Here is a 22232-nt window from a genome sequence, read left to right on the forward strand (position 1 = left end):
GCACTCCGCATTTCAAAATACCCTGCAGGCAGAATTTAAATTTACTGACAGTGTGCAAGTGAGCGAAGTGGCGCACAAAGTGCTCAATGTTGGATTGTGGATCGGGCTACTAGAGAGTACCTGTTGGCATATTTGAGAGTTGTGGCACTGTGGGGGCCAGAGGTGACTTGAGCAGGCAACATGTAGGCGCAAAATATTACAACAACATGCTGCAAAGGGGCTACAAGGTGTAGAACGCAGTGGCTTAGCGGGAGGTACAATGGGTGCGGTGCACATTAACAGTCAATTAAGTCGCAACACCCCAGGTGGAGGTGCACGTGCACCTGGAAAAGCACCATGGGAAAAACTGACAAATCCCAACCTTGCCTAACCTTTGAGATCCGGAAACTGAGCAAGACGCAATAAAAGGCGGCATCGGACTCTGGAGCGGATGCGCAGGGAGCGGCCACCCCGTTATTGGAAACAACTCTGTTAGCAATGCAGCAAAACCTACAATCCATGGATGGGAAGATTGACGCCCTAAACCAACGTATGGACCACATGTCCGCCAAGCTGGAAAACTAAAATACCAGACTCGGGTACGTTGAACAAAGGGTCTCCAACACTGAGGATGAACTAGTTGCAGTTACGAGTAAAGCGTTGAATATCGAAAAAGTACTTGTACTCAACAAGCAAAAAATGAAGACTTAGAGGCCAAATCGAGGCGTAATAACCTTCGAATTACGGAACTACCTGAGTCAACAAATACAGGGAGAATGGAGACCTGCATAGAGACAATGATTAAATAAATATTCAGACCTAAAAACTTGTCCTCCATCCTATTAGTAGAAAGAGCACACCGCTCAATTGCAGGGCGCCCAGTCCCCGGAGCAATGTCACAACCTATTATGGCCAGACTGTTAAATTACAGGGACCGTGATGCAATACTACGCATGGTGAGAGACAAGGGCACCATAAATTTCCAGGGAAATACACTGGCCTTCTACCCTGACTTCACGGTTGCAATGCAAGCAGTGAGTAGGGAGTTTGGAGCGGTAAAAAAGCGGCTGCAGAAGGTGGGCATTCAATTTGCCATGCTTTACCCTACCTACCTTAGAATTGGGCCAGAGGGGCATTCAAGATGTTCACAAACCCGAAAGCTGCACTTGAGCATGTTAAAACACTTAAAAGATGTCGACAGGAATCTTTGCAGGACCCAGAAGAGGAAGAGCAAGAATGTGTTGACATGGAACTTGCTGACGTAGAAATAACTATTGCTATATTTGTAAGCGACTGCTGCATGTTAGGAGTGGTCCGGTCCGCTGTACACTACATTTGTAATCTTGTGGCCATGTCAGTCTTTTAGAACTGGGGATAGGGCTGCACAGTACTTGCTATAGGACAGATCAGCCACCTCCTACACACTTGGGAGGCAGGTGAGTATGGGGTTGTTTGGTGAAGGGAGGATAGGGAGACTTTAAAGTCATAGAAATGGCACTGCACATGCATTACTGTCGACATGTGTGATAGGTTGTGCAATACCTAGGCAAAAGTGATGACTGGCAGATTCGGGAAGTAATATAACATTTCTTACATGGCATGTGCTTGGGCTTAACAGCCCCACGAAGATTCAATCAGTCCTGGCATATTTGGACAGGTTGGACGTCCATATCGCCTTCTTGCAAGAAACCCATTTGACAAAAATGTCAGAGCAAAACACTGGTGGTCGCTGGGCGGGAGTGAGGGTGACCGCGTCCTACTCCTCTTACGCCATAGGCGTGATTATCCTGATTAGGAAGGGTGTGCCATTTACAATGATTAGCACAGAACTAGATGACCAGGGTAGGGTGGCGTTGGTGTTGGGCAAATTGGGGAGTGTGACGGTGCTGCTGGTTAATGTGTATGGCCCAAATATTGATGACCCTGCATTGATGGTGCAGGGCCTGGGGAAACAGGCCTCAGACACACTGTCAGACTTGCTAAATGCTTGAGGTCTTAAAGATGTTTGGAGATTACATCATCCTGAACTTAAAGAGAGTACCATTGTTTCCTCAGTGCACAGGTCATGGTCCAGGCTGGATTATTGGCTTGCATCTGAGGGGGCATGACCCAGGGTTGTTCAAATTGTCATCGTGCTAAGACACTCTATGATCACTCACCGGTACTCCTAGAGCTGCAAATCCCTGATTGTACGCAATCCCCCTTTAGTAGCGATTACAATCGCCCTCCCTGGCAGATCCCTTGTTCAAGAGTACAATTGGACAGGCGATCAGAAACTATTATGCACGAGGACACAGTCGATAGAGCGGGGACACTTTGGGAGGCTTTCAAAGTGATGATCCCTAGGGAGTTCATAGGTGCGGGGACAGGTGTACTGAGGGATCTCTGGCACAGAATAAACAAGCTAGCGGCGCAGATTATAGCCTTAGAGCGCAAATATAAAAAGAATCCCTCCCCTGCAATGCTAGCCAACATCACAGATCTGGTGACAGAACACAACCAAACCGTAAACCAGGAAATAGCTCATTGATCAAGAAGGTGCAAAGCACAATACTACAGAGGCCTATTCGCTCTCTTGCTCAGCGGATAACACAGCGGAAAGGTCAGGACAGTATCACTGAACTATTAGACAGGTAAGACGTCGCACGCCACACTACACCAGAAATTAGTGAGATCTTGCTAGATTTTTACTCACCGCAGTAAGGGAATAGGCCACAGGTGTCTGAGACAGATATATGCACATATTTGGGGGATATCGCATTAGGGTGTCTCTCAGATGGGCACAGAGAGTATTTCACACAACCCTTTGATGTGGAGGATGTAAAGGAATCTATTATGTCCCTCCCTACCTGTAAGGTCGGCCAGTCTTGACAGACTCCCAAGTGAGTTTTATAAGGCATACGCAGAGGAAGTGGCACCCAGATTACTAGAAGTGTACGCGGAGGCATATGAAAAAGGAATACTGCCTCCCACATTAAAAGAGGCACTGATTGTCACACTGCTCAAACCTGAGAAAGAAGTGAATAAGTGTGAACCTTACAGACCGCTGTCCCTAATCAACATAGACGCGAAGATACTATCAAAAATAATTGCAAACAGGCTGCAACTGTTGGTACCCATGCTCGTCCTCCTGGACCAGTCAGGGTTTGCGTCCAGGAGATCGACAACTCATAACCTACGTACTGTTTTCGCAGCACTTCACTATTTAGAACCGGACTTTCAGGCTTTAGCAGTGCAGCTGGATGCAGCTAAGGCCTTGGACTCCCTTCAATGGGTGTATATGTTCACATGCTACGATGGATGGGCATGCTGCATTTCTTCCTTCAATGGATTAAAATACTGTATACTGAGCCAGTTGCACATGTGCAAGTAAATGGATTGGTGTCTGAGCCATTTCCAATCCAGAGAGGAACAAGGCAGGGGTGACCCTTTTCCCCAATGATGTTCTCACTTGCGTTAGAACCCTAAGCCGGTAAACTCCACCAAAACATGCAAATGTTGCACTGTGGTTCAGACAGAGAACATTTTGGTTTCGCTCTATGCAGATGACATGATGTTATATGTCCGAGAGCCTGACACATATCGCTCGGCGCTGCTAAGAGAGTACTTAGCATTTAAAAAATACTCAGGCTTGGGAATCAACTGGGCAAAACCTACGGTTTTCCCTTTAACTGCCGGGACGTGTGAGGTAGAGATGGACTTTCTATTGTCATAGTCTACAAAGCCAGTGAAATACCTTGGGGTGTGAATCCACAGAGATCGGAATTGATACTCTCAATGAACTACGGGTGAGGTGCTGCACGAATCATTGAGCAGACAGCTAGCAGGGCTAGACTGCCTCTCTCATTAGCGAATAGAATTGCGGTGGTAAAGATGACAATCTTGCCCAAACTCCTTTATTTATTTGTCAATATCCCTATGAGACTTAAAATGTCACTGTTCAATACCCTTCAGATGGCTGTACTGACTTTGGTTTGGGCTGGTAAGAGGCCAAGAAGCAGTTGCAGCACATCAACGCAACCATTTGCCAGAGGAGGTTTCGAAGCGCCTGACTTGCGGCTATATTATTTATGTGCCCAAGCGCATTTCGCGCATTATTGGTATTTCCCACAAAGGTACTTGTCCCATGTTGCAATAGAGGCTGACACTGTGCACTCGATCCCACTTGTGACGGAGGGATTATCGGGAGGAGATGGAGGCCCGAAGAATGAAATACATTTGGTTAAATGCACTGCTTGGACATGGAAGACTTTGGCCAAGACTGGACTATCTTTATGCCCGAGCACTGCCTATCGCTGCACACCTGGGCATATCTGTGACCGTAGCGGTCGGTGGTGGGAGTGGGAGTGCTGCTGGGCGGTGATGTGGGAAGGGGCAGGGTGGGGGGTAGTAAACTATTGAATATGGCCAAATACAGGTAAGTAAACATAAAAATACATAAAAACGAATATCGTTGCGCCCACTGCATCACAATTGGCCTGCTCACCCCATTGGTAGGTTGGCACGAGCAGACAGGCTTATCTCAGAGGCAGTGTGTAATACAGTGAAAACACTACAAATGGACACCACACCATTTTAGAAAAATAAGTAATATTTGCTAGATTTAACACAAGACCACATGATGAAAATCCACAATACAATATCAGGAAAATGACTTTAAAATGGTAGAAAGTAGCTTAGTTCAATGTAGATGATAAATGCGACACTTTACTCTCAAAGTACCATGGATGCGTCACGCAAAACAAACAAAAGGGTCACAGGGAAGGTGATGCGTTGGTTCCTTGCTTCGAGGGAGGTGATGCGTTGGTTCCTTACTGTAGTGCAGTGCAGTGGAGGTGATGCGTAGATTCCTTACCAGAGAGGAGGTGATGTCGGTTTTTACTGCGTTCCGGTTACGATGCGACAAGATGGCGCCTTGAAGCGATGTGATCATCCGGTGCAATGCGACAAAATGGCGTCTTCGATGCGATGTGACAATTGGATTAGATGCGTGAAGGCACAATGGCGGTGTGGCGTACTCGGTAAACTCTTGAGCCGCGACAGGCCCTGCGACATGCTTCTCCTGTGATATGACTGCAACCTCTACGGCGGAGACATGCTTCTCCGGTTATGCGACATGCTTCTTCGGCGATGCGTCGGCAAACAGTTGTGGCGGCAACACGCTTCTTCGGCAATGCGACGGCAACAGCGGCGGCGGCAACACACGTCTTCCTTGTTGCGTCGCGCTTCCAGCTCCCAGTGACACGCAGTCTCTAGAGGTCCCAATACAGCAGCAGGCACCTTTCTTGAGGCAGAATTCCCAGCAAGGAAATTCAGGGGAGCTTGGGGTGAAATCTTTGTGCCCCTGAGACTTCAGAGCAGGAGGCAAGCTCAGCTTCAAGCCCTTGGAGATCTGTCTGAGTGAGTGCGACAAGACTGAAGGGTAATCAGGCAACCCATACCAAGGTCCAAGGAGGGAGGTAGGTGGCTGATGACGTTGGGGGACTTACTGACACCAATGTTGAAGGATATAGGGATCTTAGGGAATGCAGGTCTCCTAGCATAGATGGGGATAAGAGAGATGCCTCATGTCACCAGGTGAGGCGAAATCGGGATGATTTAAAACTTATCTCGAGGAAAGTGGCAGGTTTGGCGAGTAAGTTTCAGGACAAACTGTGGCTCCATTATATTAGAAGGTTTGACTTAATAGCCATCCAGGAAACATGGGAACCAGTAAATACCAATAAATACCTTTTTTTTTAGAAGAGTACAAAACTTTCTTTTGCCCCGCAAGAAGGTCTAGTGCAGGGAGAGCCAGCGGGGTGTGATAATGTTTGTAGATATAAAGATACAGAGGAGGTGGAATTCGATCCCATGGGAGCCGGAAGTAGTACAGGGTCTAACATTTGTGAGCAAGAACTACCATTTGACATTAATTAATTATTATAACACTCAGCCAAACTTGCAAGGCTCAAAATCCAGGTCCTATTCAGTCCATCCCTGACTCATCAGACTGTTGGAACCAAAGCTCTCTCCAGCCCCCTGTCACTCACAAACCAGACATGTAATATACAAACCTAGCAGAGGCATACTGGATGGTTAGGCAAGAAAATACCTAATTTCTAAAAGTGGTATTTTCAAGCACAGTATGTAAAAATCGCCCACACTAAAAGATGTATTTCTTATTTGTAACATTCTGAGTTCAGGCATACTAAACTCGTTTTTCTACCTTGTACCCAGGGTCAGTTAGAATTATAAGATGTTATAATCAAACTGCCCATTCTGGCCTATGGGAACAGGTAGTCTTGCAATAGTGAAAAACGAAATTGGCTGTATTTCACAATCAGGACATGACACACACATTTGGCATGTCCTACCTTTCGCATACAATGCACCCTGCCTACAGGGGTGACTAACATGCAGAGAAGGGAAGGTTTAGGCACTGGCAAGTGGGTTCACTTGCCAAGTTGACATGGCAGTCCCAGACTGCACACAGGCTCCACAATGGCAGGCCTGAGCCACACTTTACAAGGCTGCTTCTCTGGGTGGCACAACCAGTGCTGCAAGCCCACCAGCAGCATTTGATTTACAGGCCCTGGGCACTCATGGTGCACTATACTAGGGTCTAAGTAAATCAAATAAGCCAATCATGGAGTCACTAATCCATTACAACAATTTACAATAGGGAGCACTTGCTAGAACAGCAGTGGTAAAGTGCCCAAAATAAAAACATAGCAAAAACACTGGAGGCAACAGCAAAAAATGGAAGGGAGACCCATGCCAATGGTGACTGGTCTAACAGGTAACAACAAGATCTAAAGAGGAAGGATTTTAAACACAAAATGAGTTTCTTTTGCTCAAATATATGAACCTATGAACGCTTGAAAGAAAGTATAATTTGTTCCAACTAGTAGAAGACTTACCTTTTGACCCCTCCAAGGAATTGAAAGTAACTTTGGACATGGCGTCATTGTATACAGATATCCCCCAAGAGGGTGGTATCTGTGTAATAGAAAGTCAATTGAATTCTAGACCTGCCCTAGCCTCAGTACCAACTAACTTTATTATTGAACTACCCTGACAAAACATTTTTTCATGTTCAATGGCAATATTATTTTCAATGTAAGGGGAAAAGGATAAGAGCTGTTTTTGTCCCATATTGCACTATTCTCTTTGTCAATTCACTTGAAACATTTTGAATTAATTTTTGTTGCAGTTCCATCTATGGAAAAGATGCATAGATAATGTATGGGACTAGGAGCATTGATGATCTTTCCAATTTTGTATTTTGGATAAACAACTGCCAAACAGACTGTGAATTGACATTCCACAGCAGCAACCTAATAATTGACTATTTAGAAATCACATTTAAGTCTTCAGAATATCCCCTTTCGACATCTCTTTTGAGGAAGCCAATGAAAAGAAACACTTTACTACAATACTATCATTTTCAACCACATGCTTTACGTGATGGGCTCCCTTTTGGTCAATGTCATTGTATTCGCAGAAATTGGTAAAACTTTAACGATTCTTTTAAAGAAACAAATGCTCTGTCCTGTAAACTTATTGAAAGGGGACACCCAATGAAGCTGTTAAAATACTCTCTAAAAAGAGTGTGGTACTCCGTAGGGAGATCTTAATTCGGCCTAATCCGAGGCCTCCACTTGATAAGATAACTTGTGTTACTACCTTTTGCAAATGTACTAATAAAAATGTGAAAAGCATTAAAAAAGAATATTGGGAAGCCTAATGCTCTGTAGATTTTTCTTTGGATGTTCCACTTTTTTCTTCAAACTGTAATTTGTAATTACATGTTTTAAACCTTGTTTGGAACCTTGCAAGGCCCAGTGGTTCAAATATGCCAATATTTCAGTACAGGAATTAAGTAATCCTACTAAGTGATGGCCTACAGCAATGCAAAAGTGTGCTGTAGCATCTTTCCCAGCCTTGGAGCATGCACATAGATAATGTCACACGTGGAAGCTATGGTTGAGCTCATCTTTATTCTCCAACATTGATTAAGTCATACTTTCTATAAGCACATCTTAACACCTGCCCCCACATATTACATCGTTCCTGCTCAGACCACACCCAGACCAACAAGGGTCCTAGGGCCAGATGTAGGTAGGCCAATACCGGTCAGTAACGGCTGAATTTACCATTTTTCGGCCGTTACCGACCGGTATTGGGCATTCGGGATGTAGGGCAGCTGTGGAAAGGAATCTGGGCACCCGCGTACCTCTTGGCCCTCTTCTGTGGCTCTCAAATAAACCACCTGTGTTAAAACCATGTGCGAGCCAGGTGGGCTCTAAAACAAATATGCCCCCAAACCACGTTGGAGCCACGGGGCTCTGAATTGCCAAGAAATGCCCCCTTGGGTGTGGGGGCCATGTGGGCTCTGAAACAGAAATGCCCTCAAATCAAAGTCAGCACCGGCAGGAGGGGAGGGGCGGGCACCGGCAATGTGCCCTGATGCCCCTTCCACAACACTGAACCCAAGGGCCCCACTCACCGGCCTTATTGCGGCAGGCTCCTCTGCCGGCGCTGCTCCTGGGGCTTGTGTGGCTCGGGGGAGCCCTCCTCAGCGGGGCTCCACAGGCGTCAGTCGGCTCTGTCTCCTCCGGCTCTGTCTCCTCAGTGGCTTCTCCTCTTCCCGCACCGCGGCAGTGCGGCGCGGGCTGCAGGCGGGGCAGGTGCCGACAATGCGCCTCGGCCCCCCCTCAACACCGATGGCTGCAGCTTCTTCGTGGAGCCTCAGAGGCTCCAAGTGGCTAGGCAGCAGGCATTCTTCTTCCGAGCACAGGATTGCAGGGTGGGCTCCCGTATGCTTCCTGTTTTTGCTTGCCTGCACTTCCGGGTCGCCCAAATCAGGTTGGAGCCACGGGGCTCTGAATCGTCAAGAAAGGCCCTCAAATCAAAGTCAGCACCGGCAGGAGGGGAGGGGCGGGCACTGGCAATGTGCCCCGACGCCCCCTCCACAACACTGAACACAAGGGCCCCACTCACCGGTCCTATTGCGGCGGGCTCCTCTGCCGGCGCTGCTCCTAGGGCTTGTGCGGCTCGGGGGAGCCCTCCTCAGCGGGGCTCCTCGGGCGTCCGTCAGCTCTGTCTCCTCCGGCTCTGTCTCCTCGTGGCTTCTCCTCTTCCTGCACCGCGGCAGTGTGGCAGGGACTGCAGGCGGGGCTGTTAGGCAGTTGGGCAGGCGCCGACAATGCTACTCGGCCCCCCCTCGACACCGGTGGCTGCAGCTTCTTCGTGGAGCCTCAGAGGCTCCAAGTGGCTAGGCGGCAGGCAATCTTCTTCCGGGCACAGGAGCGCGGGATGGGCTTCCGTCCGCTTCCTGTTTTTGCTTGCCTGCACTTCCAGGTCGTGGCAGGCAGAGTGGCGGCCCTCTTCACTCGCATTGGCTGTAGTACGGGGTAGGCTCCTGATTGGCAGGGTGGGCACCCGCTAAGGCAATCACAATGGCACAAAGCCCCTGTCGGGGTGGGCACGCGCGAGGGGTACTTAAAGCACACTTTATGCGGGGTGGGCGCCCGCGCTGGATTCGGCAAATGCGGGGGAATCCCTACCCTTGGGATCCCCTGCCCACGAGGTGCAGAAACTAAGCGCTTCTTCAAGGTGCAGTCTAAAGTCCTTTTCAGAAGGTAAAAATAAAGCGCTCCCAAGGCACTAGAGGAGCCAAAGTCCAGTAAAGTCTTTTAGCAGGGAGTAGGGGGCAAAGGTTGGGCCCTGGGGCCATCTCACAGGGCCCTCCAGCAGGGAGGCAGTCCCCAGCGGTGGTCCTCCTGGCGCAGCAGCAGGCCCCCCCTCAAGTTAGGTCACAGAGAGAACAACTTGCATGGGGTCACAGCACCTTTTTATGCACATATTTCCTTTATCTGGAGGGTGCAGGGTAGGGGGAAAAACATATGCAGCTTGTTCTGGGGCACTTTGTTGTGCTCAGCCCCTCTCCCCATTCACAGGACAGGCTAGGGACATCAGTCGCACTACAGGGGGTGGAGCCAGCATTTTGTAGGTAAGGCCCAGCTCTATTCAGGTCCCAGGTGCACTCCTCCCTCCCATCAACATGCAGATCTCTCCATTCACCACCGGGGCAGACCCATCCTGACTCTTGGAGCCAGGCACACCAGCCAGCTCCAGCCAATCACAAGCCAGACAGCCAATTCACATTTACTACACAGACATGCCAACTTCTAGAGTGGCACTTCCACACTAGACACATCAAATCTGCGCACACCATCGCGCAGCATTTAATCTCCCGAGTTTGCACATACCAAACTCGCCCCTGCACTCCCCACACATCAGGAACTACCATGGACACACACATTCCCCATGCATACCTATGGGAGGGCAGGTCAATCTCACCACATGCACTCAGATTGCGCAAGCACTTTACACTGGGACACAGGGTTAAAGTGCGCAGAAGCCAAGAACAACTAACACCAAGTCACCTTAAAAAGCAAAACGTTTAGGGGTGAACCTGCCAAAAGGGCCAAGTCCAACATCCCACAAGCAAATTCAGTAACACATTTGTTTCACTTCTACAAAGAAGATGATCCACTAGAGGAATATATTTCTTTTGAGGATGTTGAAACTCCACTCGCATACCAGGAGCATAATCTCTGGTTTAAAGGCACCCTAATACATTTAAATCACATTACCAGGCTCGGTCCAATAGGTAGACCAGGAGCAACATTGCCGGTTTTAGCAGGTTACACACCTCATCCTGAAATCGAAGACATGACAGACGTAGAATTACTTGCTCAACTCAAAGAGTTAATCAAAATCTACAGACAATTGGTCCAATATATCATGCCGGCTCTCACAGTCCAACAGCCATTAGTTATTGCACAACAAACCTCCCACCCGGGGAATACACTAAAATTCACTCCACTGACTTTACATGCAGACTTTACAAAACGTGCACAAATTCCATTCTGGATAGCACAAAAAATTACTCAAATCGAAGCGGTATTTCCTAATACCATCCCTTACGATAAACACAGGATCTTGACGATCTGTTTACCAACTGGGATCACACCACATCTGGAAGACTGCACCACTTGGGGCACCGTCTTTGCTGCTATCTACACTAAAACACATGGTGTTCCGTCCATGGAGGAAATACCTGACGTCCTGAAACAGATTCAAAACTAATACGGGGCAGAGCCTGCTCTGAATTTAGGTATGAAATTACTGAAAAATGTTAACAAGGTCTCAACAATATTATCTAATATTAAAGGAAAAGCAGCATCAGTGGCACTCTGCCAGAAATTAAGGGAATTTGATGTAACAGAACAACCACAAGAACTAGACAGAATAATTCAAAAATCCTATGAAGAATTAGGCAGAGACAGATTGGGTGGGAAACCAGTTAAACCACACCTGTCTGAAATTCCTGAAAAAGTCTTTACTAAAATTAATCCTACATCTTCTAAAAAGAAGTGGGAAAATAGCAAACAGCCTTCCAAAGAGAAGCGTTCTCATTCCCGAGGTAGGTCTCCTCAAGAGGAGCCCTCTGAAAGGAGGTATAGCCTCAGGAATAGGGATAATTTGAGAAAACCTGACAGGTATCAATATACTGATACACGTTCCTCTCGTACCTTTCAGATATCATCACAGACATCAGAAAGAAGAGGACGGTCAGAACACAAGGAGGAACGCGTGAAGTCCAAAGACGATCAACACGTTCAGAAAAGCAAACCAAAACCTCACTTCACCAAAAAAAAGGTGGCAGGTCTTAAAATCAGACATGCCAAGGATTCTGAGAACACAGCTCAAGAACGGAGAATGGGCTCAGACAATGTTGGACAGCGCAGCAGAAGTAACAATAGCTCGCCAGAACCTGAAGGGACTTCTGGAGACTGTGGACTTGAATGAATACATTGAAGTTGAAACTGCTGATAATGGGTTAGCTCTCATCATAGGATATATGAAATAACACTCTGGATGGAGGGAGATATACCAAGAAAAGTGAAACCACTCTTTTGGGAGCGACTTTCAAAGGGTTATGATATACTTCTAGCAGAACAAGACGGGCCACCAGAATTTGTCAGGGAGTGTCCACATGGCAAAGAGATCATTATGCCAGCCTTCTCTAAGCATTTTCCAGTACATTTAAAATATACATATGCCAGAAAATGGGCAGTTGCCCATGCCCCAGCATTATACAAAAATCATGTAGGATGGGATGAGGATTCACCTCACCATAAAATCCAGTTAAAAAAATCAACCAACTGCACAAAGGCTGTATCCAGTTAAGCAAGAAGCTAAAAAACAGGTCAGGGAGATCTTAAATCTACTTAAATACTAAGGGGTGATCGAAACATGCACCACATTCATGAACAATCCTTTGTTTCCTGTTTCCAAACCAGACAATACATATTGGCTAGTTTTGAATTACAGACATCTAAACTCTTGTTGCAAAACATTTGTAGTGCAAAATGCACACAGTACAGAATTAATGAATAACATTGTTCAATACAAAACCCCATTAGACATATAAAATGGTTTCTTTTGTCAAAACATTGCACCAGAAATAAGGTATTTGACCACTTTCTCAATAATGGGGACACAGCGTCAGTTCTGTTGTCTCCCTCAAGGATTCAAGAATAGTCCGGGGTTATTCTCAGCAAGGGTAACATAGTTACTACAAACTTATGATGACGAGGCATTGTCATATGTTGATGATATCTATCTGAGAGATGATGACCTAAACAGGCACTTGAACAGGGTGAACACCATTATACTGGGCTTCGCCTCTGAGGGTTATAAATTCAATTAAAAAAAAATCAAGAATTGCTCATCTCAATGTCCTTTTCTTAGGATATGAACTATCAAGAGTAGGCGCAAGCCTGGCAGCCAACTTTTTGGAAAAGTGTGCGCTGCTCCAACCTCCAAAAATGCTGAGAAACTTGCAGTCAATTCTAGGTTTCCTGAATTTTGGAAGAACTAATATTCTAAACTACGCAGAAAGGGTTAAACCTCTCTTCGAATTTTTCAAACCTGATTTTAGAATATTAAATTGGACACAGAACACACAGAAATGTTGTGTTCACTACAGACATGTTAGCAAGTAAATATTTACAAACACACGTAAACGTACTCCACTTAGTGTAGTGATCCAAATCATTCCGGGCCAATGCGGATTCATCGACTCTAGGGGGTGTCACTCCATATAAGGTCCTATTTGGGACAAGAATGTTGGTTCCGGATCTTGATTGTCATGCAACAGCGGTGGAAAATAAGAAATTTTATATCAAAGATCATTTGGCTGTTTTACAGGACTTAAATGAACTAGAAACAAAACAAAGCAATGTGTTCCTGAAGCCAACCACCACTGGGGAAAAAGCAACCGTCCCAGCAAGGCCTGTCTGGATCCCAAAGCTTGGTGATCTAGTCAGAGAATAGATCCCGGACAAGAAGGAGTTTGGGCCTTCTTACAGACAACCAGTACAAGTCCTAGCAATCCACGCATCAAGAACAGTACTACTGCCACCCCTTGCTGGTGAAAAGGAGAACATATTTGTGTCTATCAACCTGATCAAACCACACAATGTGGCCGATACTAAGATGTAGGCCAAGTGGACTCCAACAATGTAGCAGACACACTCCTCTATCTATAATCCAAGAGGTTCAAACTGAAAGATTCATCACCATTGAAGATTCTACAGTGAGAAAAGAAGGACTAAGCAACAAAGCTATGGAACTCGTACCTCTTGAGACCCAAATAACAGTTTGTCCTGAGCACCTGTCTACAATGCAGTAACAAGTGATCAAGTGGTTCCAGCGATTTCAACAAATCTGGATGCAATTCCAAACATTGACAGAACTGCCTCTGGCTATTTCATTAACTTTGATACGTTTTCTGAGAATCCCAGCGAACCTGAAACAAAGCCAGGAAAAATAACTTTCAAAGAACAAGCAACCTACTTTTTTTCATCACCTGGAAAAAACGTATCTGGTTTCACCATGGATTGAACTTTGGGTTGTGTTGGGAATATTTTTCTTCATACTTTGTTTAGCTCTGGTAATAACTCTGGGAATGCTGATAAATGGAAGATATTTTCATATGGACACAGCAACTAAAATAGTGAACGTCTCCATCCACACACATCATCCCATTGTGAACAAAGAGACTTGTCAGCAGTGAACATAACAGCCGTACCTATACAAGATGGTATAGTTTGGGACAAAACAGAATATGACATTTTTGGCCCATCTGAGCTTTTGAATATTCCACACTTTTTCAAGATTTCATTTAGTGACTTTATTAACTCTAGTACCTTTTCTGATGATTGGGACTTCGAGACGGTTAATAACATGAGGTCTGATCTAAAATGTCTGCAGTATTCACAAATCATGAATATTTAGAGGGTTCATCAGACTATAAACAAATGTATTGTTATAACCATTATGGTCATCATTTCTTGCACAAATCTGCAATGCCTAGAAATGTATATATGTAGAACCAATGGGAAAATTGTCCTACACCTCCAAAGGGTAGCTCAAAACATTTTGCAAGTAAGTTTCCATATTTTTCAGGTTTCAATGAATCCAAACCAGAATCATTTTACTTTAAAAATGGACAGGAACAAAAAATATTTTGACGAAATACAAAACAGATTTATTCTGCAGCCTTCATTGCCCAACTATCTAGACAAGGTTTCGACTTTTGGAAAGACAACATTGAGACAAAATCTGTCTGGGGTACAAATGATTGGCAAGTGCAGGAGGTAGAAGCTATGTTTAGAGCCTGCATCATCCCTGAGCAAATTATGTTTTTGATTGACACTGTCCAACAAACATCTTGCCTTGGGTTAGCCAAGATCAAAGACATGAACACACTGACCGTTTCTATACCACTAGTAATAGCACTACATGGGGTGAGGTCAATGTACATAACATTTTGCATTACAACAGATCAGATCCAGGTTGGAACAAATGGTTCCTCTGGCTAATTCAAATCAGAAGGGGGATTCTTTAGTAGCTATACCTACCTCTGCAAAGCGGTCCTCTTTGCTTTTGCAGCCCACCTTAAGTGCTCAGCCCATTGAGAAGCAATAGGGGATTAAAAGCAAAGAAGTTGAGAGAGGTACTGGGTTATCTAAATTACGTAGAAGCAAGAGTGCAAAGAGAGGTAGGAAGGGTGGGAAGGGGGACTGGGAAAAACACTGATTCTCAAGTACCTACATTTCAGAAGAATATCGAGGATAACAAAGTCTTTAAGAAAACAGCAGCAGATATAGCCCATTAAACTTCAGACACTGAAGGAGACAACGAGGGTTATCCCCCATACCGGGAATATAAAAAGAAGGGCACTAAAAAAAACTAGAGAAAGGTGGCATTTCAGTAGATGGTAAAATGTGAATTACCGCCTCCTTGAGTTCTTATTTTAAGGTTCTCCCGCAAGTGTTGGGAAACAGGGGGAGAAGCAGAGGGCACTGAGGGAGGGTTTTGAATCCTCTGGGTTAATAAACATGTCTGTACCTTCGACTATGGAGTCGAGTCTCACCCTACCCCCGCCAATATCTACCTCCCCATCTTCCGAGCTGAACCCTGGGCTACACCCTTTGTTTAGCGCCAGCTCCTCTTTAAGGTTGCCTCCAGATTCCTCTGGGCTTGATTTACGGCCAATTGAGTTACAAGCTAAACAAATTGTTTTAGTAGAAGATTCTATCATCTTGGCTAGCACCGAGGGTAACCGACTAACACCTGCAAATATGGGGGGAGCAGTAAAAGACAGTAGAGAGCTGGATCTAGGGGCAGAAAGAGCACTATAGGTTTGTGCGGTGCGTCGGGCCTGTTGTACCCTCGGGAAACCCTGGATCCTTGGGGAGCTCCTTGGAAACTCTCTTTTTCTCAATGGCCACAGACATTAAAAAGGGGTTCGCGGTTTTAGAAGCAAACCAGGGAGAAATTCGACTCTTTTGTGAATCATTGGAAAATAAACTCAACAATCTAAGTTCAAGAACGGCAGCTTTGGAGAGTGAGGTTGGAATCCTTAAAGATGGTCTGGGAGAAGTCAGAACGTATATTTCCATGCTTTAAAAAGATGAAGCGGTGCTTCGGGAAAGAGTGGAATTGTTGGAAAATAATTGCAGGCGTAACAACTTGCGACTCTTAAATATATCAGAAGGGAAAGAGGGGGAGGATTTTTAATCCTACATTGTCTCCCTCATCAAAGATACAATACAGATCAAAGTCACAGAAGATAAACTAAGAAGAGACATCCAGAGAATTCACCGAGATCCTTTTAGAAGACATCCCAATAGGACAAAGCCTTGGAAGATTTTAGTTAACTTCCTGACCTTTTCCCTTAAGGAAAAAATATTAACAGCAGCTCTCAAACTGAAATCTCTGAAATAAAGAGACTCTTATTTTTCCTTTGAAATTAGATCTGACCTTTCTCGTACAACTTTAGACAGACAGTGGGAGCTGGGAAAAGAATGGACAATTTTAGGACGCTAGGGGCAACAGTCCAATTAAAGTTCCCTGCACAGTTAAAGATCATGTTTAATAATAAAATGTATTTTGCCAAAACATTGCAAGAAGTGGATGAGCTTCTAGTGAACCTAAAAATTTAATTTTATCCCAGTCTTTTGCACATTACCGGCTCAATCAGCTAATAGATTATGCCTTCCGCACTAGATAATTAGAGTTACAGCTAGAGGTAGAAGCTTAAAGATATAGTATTAGAGTAGGTAGAGTTTATTTTTGGATCAGTTTAGAGTATGCTAGCGGGCAGGCAGAACCTGGGCTAGTCCAGGTAAATGGGGGTATGGTTCTCCAGGGAGGGTGCTGGGGAAGTTTGGGTGGGGGGTAGTACACGGGTGAGGGGGCAGAAGGGAAAAAATAATCAAAAATATCCTTCGACTCACAATTTAGATGAGGTTAAAGGTGTATTGTCTTTGATTTGGTACCGGAACAAGGTAAACTAGAATATACTGAAATCCCAGTATTGCTGTCTCAATCCTTATACGCCATGAAAGCACTGCAGTGCCTGTCCTGGAATGTGAATGGCCTGCGAGTTAAAAGTAGGAGGGAGAGAATTCTACAGTATTTAAAAGGTTCACCTGCACAGATAATTATTCTACAAGAAAAACCCACCTGGTAAGAAAAGAAATGAGCGATATTTGTGGAAAGCTCAGGTGGGTGGAACACTATGCCTGCTGATGTCAGACAGTTAATATCAGGGGCGTGGCTATTTTAATAAAATAACAAGCAAATGCGTCCCTACAAGATGTGAGTACTGATTTAAGTGGCAGGTGGGTGATAGCGAAGATCTTGGTAGAAAATGTCCCTATTACAACTGTTATATGGATATTATGGTCCTAATCAGGATGACCCATCAACGTTAAAAACCATATTTTTGAATCTCTTGGAGTTCCCTGACTCAACCATCCTAGCAGGGGATTTCAATGTAGTTTTGAACCCGAGATTGGATAAATCATCAATAAGTAGAGCCACAATCTTCTCTAAATCAAGGGTTTTTCTAAAAACGATGATGAAGCAATATGATGTTTGTGATATATGGAGTGAGAGATCGGGAACACAGTTGGGCAGATCCTTCTATAACAAAAAATATAGACATAAATCACAAATAGATTATATCTTGATTAGTAATGATCTAAGGGACCGCACAAATAATATCGGGTATCTAACTCCTCACTTGTCTGACCATGCAGCGGTCTGGATTAACTTGAATTTAGCTGGCAGAGAACAACAGAGAGTGTGGACCTTTGACTGCACACCCCTCTTAGATGCCGCTGTTACCGGATATTTGATCCAGGAGGTGAAAGCATTTTTGGACATCAATATAGGATCAACAGATATAATGGTGGTATGGGAAGCCCTGAAATCTTTTTTGAGAGGCCTGATTACAAATAAAACTGTCCATAAAAACAGACAATACAGGCAGGAGATTACATCTGTGGAGTGTCAAATGAAGGTGCTGGAGGAAAGGATTAATTGTGTAACCGAGCAAGATCTCCAATAGACATTAATGGCAGAATTAGAGGTGTTAAAAGCCCAGGTGGAAAGTACCATTCAAACAAGAACTTCTAACAGGTGGGAGGTGAGCAAGCTTGCTCACTTTGAATATGGAGAAGGGGCTGGTAGGCTATTAGCTTGGAAAGTCAAAATAGACAGAGTCAGGAATCAAATTAAACAAATAGAGGATGAAGGCTCAAATGGATTCATAAGCGGGGAGGAGGTGATGGGAGAGATCTTCCACGCTTATTTTAAAGAACTATATAAAGATGAAAGTGACTCTGATATAACATCTATTCAAGGCTGGTTAAATTTGATCCAACTACCTTCATTGGATATAATACATCGGGAAAACCTGAAGGTAGGAATATCGCATCAAGAAGTCAGGAAGGTTCTTTTGGATTGTAAAAAGGGCAAAGCTGCAGGTCCAGACGGCCTTCCTGCAGAACTATACAAGGAATTGAGTGAGATAGTTATCCCCGTTATGGTTGAGGTGTTCAACAAAATTTTGATAGATGGAGCTCAGCATCCTGCTACTTGGGGGGCAGCAAACATTATCTTAATCCTTAAACCAGGTAAACCCCCTAAAAAATGTAGTCATACAGGCCAATATCCTTGTTAAATTCCGATTACAAGGTTTTCTCTAAAATATTAACAGATCGACTAGGGGGCATAGCAGGTGAGCTTTTGCATACTGACCAGAAGGGCTTTGTTAAGGGTAGGAATCTTTTCGATCGCACCCATGATTTTATTGGTGCGATAGATCTTTCATCCACGTTTTCTCTCCCCCTGGCAGCAATGACATTGGACGCAACCAAAGCTTTTGACAGGGTGAATTGGACCGATCTTGGGGCTGTTTTGGAAAAGTTGAAATTTGGGCCAAAATTTTGCTGCACCATCCGCCTTATATATATATATACATATAGCGAGCCATCTGCCAGGTTGGTGGTAAATGGTAAAACGATCAGACCATTCAAAATTGAAAGGGGAACCAGACAAGGCTGCCCCCTCTCCCCTCTCCTTTTTGACCTTTATTTAGAGCCGTTTGCTCAATACCTTAGGGAGGAGCCTGCTATTACACCATTTAGGAGCAGATCATGGGAGAGGAAGGTAGCCCTGTATGCCGATGATATTCTTATTTTGGCCTCAGATTTGGAACCCTCTTTTCCCTGGGTGAGTGAATTAGCTAGGGAGTTTGGCCGCATCTCTGGCTATGAGGTTAATGAGGACAAAACAGAGATAATGACATGGAACCTACCAATGTGCTGATACCAAACCAAAAAAGAGTTGCGCTACTTAGGTGTTAAAATTGTTCCAGAGATAGACAAAATAGCAAAAGTCAATCTTATTAATATTTAGAAGAAATCTCAAGCACTTATGAAATCCTAGATACATCTGTCTATCTTGGGCAGAGTAAATCTTATAAAAATGTCTATCTTGCCAAAGGTAACGTTTCTGCTTCATACCATTCCTTTGAACTTCGAGAAAGCATTAATTGGCAAATTTCAGAAATCCATTAACTCCTTTCTTTGGGCATCAAAAGCAGCTAGAATATCATGGAAGAAGTTAAGACGCAGAAGGGAGAAAGGTGGTCTGGCACTTCCTGATATCCAATATTATGCTTGGGCCTTTCAGTTATCGTATTCCAGAATGTTGCTAAAATGCCCAGACTCTTCAGGGAGAGGTAAAATGTTTTTATCCATGTTGGAACAACTGGGGCTTCCTCAAGTAGGCTTTTTGTTTAAGTATGGGGACAACATTTTTTTAAGAAGGTCAGACTGAAAGTCCTAAGTGGCGCGGATCAAAATTAGGCTAGGATCAAAAAATTAATAGGTCTCGAATACTACTCAAGGCTTGCCCCCATATGGGACAGCCCAGGAACTCCCAGCTGCCTAAAAGATCAGTTGGCAGTTCCTTTGAAAACAGCGGGGGCAGCAGTATGGGGGGATCTCGCGGTTGATGGATCTGCAGTTACTTAGTTGGTCTCAGAATTTGAAGATCCCGTTAGGCCGAGGGAACCCCCTGGAAGATCATTTGGTTAATAAACCGGTAAGGAAGAATGAAATGTATTTTTTCTATTGGGCTATAGAAGAGGCTATTGATGACAAGTTCAAGCTAGTCGAGCTGTTATGGGGGGAAGCCATATCGGAAACTGACTGGGAGGGTTTGTGGCAGACCTCTTATAATAACTCAATTATAAATGACTTGAATAAAACTGAAGAATGGACTGGAATACTTTAATGAATTGCAGTTTGCTTTTAATTTATGTATCATTCTGTACTGTTCCACATTTGTAAATACCTTGTTGTTTTGTTACCGTGTGAATAATGTATATATGTTTATATGTGGTAACTTTCTGTTTGTGATTGTGTTGTTTGTATTTATGAATGTCTTTTTTTCTCATATAGTGTTTGTCAATTATCAGATGCTGTTGTTGATTTATTGTAATGCCATAATGTATTTGAGTAAGATATATCTCAATGACACTGTATTGTAGCTATACAAATTCACCCATTTAATTAAGGTGTCATAATTCTGAAAGTTTGGACAGTTGCTGTTCCTTCACTTCCTTGAGGTTTTCTTTCACCGCTCAAGGCCTAGGCCTTGTGCTGACTCTGCTGCTTTTCATCACATGAGTAAGCGTATTATGCATTTGACACATACCCCTTACCTGGATACCTATCCGCTCTGCAGCGGTCACTCAGATAAGGAGGCTATTCATGCATGCACAATTCAGTTTGGATTCATTCAGGTACCTGTGTGGCCATATTGCTGAGATGGTCAATGATTTAGTAACAGGCTTTTTTCCTAACCGGTGAAACCATTTTTCTCTATATATTCATAGGCCCTACAAGGCCGTTGGGAACCTTCAACCTCCATTTACTTAAAGCCACCACTATAGCTGAGTCCATATATCTTGAAATTTAGAAACTCCAAATCATAAAATGTGTATATACTGCTGTTTCTAACTGGGCCTTACCTTTGGTTCCCTACAGCAGCACAAGTCTCTATCATTATCTGCCCCTACCTTGTAATCTACTTCGCTGGCATCCTAGCTTTGGGGAGAGAGAATTCTCCTTCACAGATGGATATGATGCTTATAAAAGTGCTCAAACAGGTAATAATAGAAGAGCAGGTTTATTAGTACAACCGTCAACAGCAAGAGCTCAGCAACTGACTCTCACAAAACTAGAATGTTATCATTCATCCTATTATGTAGTGTATTCTATATTCTATTAAAGTGACAGTAATCATAACACATCCCCTATCCATAAATAAAAGCTACAAATGAAACTTACACTATCCATAAATAAAATATAAAAATTAAACTTACAGAAAAGGAAGAAAAATATGAGACATGTAAATAAGAAAAGTGTATCAGTACATAATATAATCCCTGAATTTCCTAGGCACTTGTTTATGTCTTCCAAGTGTATAATTCAAGTTGCATCCTGAAGAGATAGCCATGGATTTATCTTTAAATTCAGAACCATTAATAGAATGATCCTTTAATTCCGTGCTCCAAGTATAACCATTGTCTAATGTTACAACATTTTTCTTAATTGCAACAATGGTGAAAGGGCCACAGAAATTGGAAGTACCTTTGTACCCATGCTTAGGTTTTTTCACCAGCACACTATCACCCACATACCACTTCCTCAGTTTAACAGCCATCTTATCATCATACCATTGCTTATACTTTTGTTGACATTGGTTAGCGCATCCCTCCTTCTCAACTCACTATCTACCCTATCATCACAAACCTTCTCCAGAAGCCAAGCTGGGTTAAGTTTGGAACTAGCCATTCTTCCCCTCAAAGCTTCAAAAGGAGATTTCTGCATGATAGCATTAGGAACCGTGCGATGTGCCCACCATGTCTCCCTTAACACACTACTAAAAGAGACTTTAGACTCCAAAGCGCTTTGTGCACAACTCTTTACTACCCTATTCATTCTCTCTGTAAGACCATTGGCTTGAGAAGAATAAAGACCTGTCTTCTGATGAACAATTCCAAGACTCTTGAGAAAGACATCCATCTCATTGGAGGTAAATTGTACCCCATTATCAGTGAGCAAGTACTTAGGAACTCCTTCTGACACAAACACGTTTTTTAGGAATTCAATAACTGCCTTAGAATTGACCACCCCCATATACTTTGAAACTACCCACTTCGAGTTATAATCCACCAACAATACCACAAACCTTTCATATGAAGGCATCAGCTCAAAAGAACCAGCAATATCAAGTCCCACCTTAGTCCAAACAGCAACAGGAACCTC

General features: G+C 44.0%; 1 protein-coding gene across 1 annotated transcript in view; it reads left to right on the plus strand.

The window, feature by feature from the left end:
• Window positions 1-21976, plus strand: part of LOC144752802 (uncharacterized) — a 41873-nt gene extending 19897 nt beyond the window's left edge. The window contains exon 5 of the mRNA XM_078640653.1: window positions 21918-21976. Coding sequence (XP_078496779.1) covers window positions 21918-21976 — 59 coding nt within the window. The remainder of the gene's footprint in view (window positions 1-21917) is intronic.
• Window positions 21977-22232: the final 256 nt, after the last annotated feature.

The sequence above is a fragment of the Lissotriton helveticus genome, chromosome 5_1 (assembly GCF_964261635.1).
Source record: "Lissotriton helveticus chromosome 5_1, aLisHel1.1, whole genome shotgun sequence".
NCBI classification, from domain to species: Eukaryota; Metazoa; Chordata; class Amphibia; order Caudata; family Salamandridae; genus Lissotriton; species Lissotriton helveticus.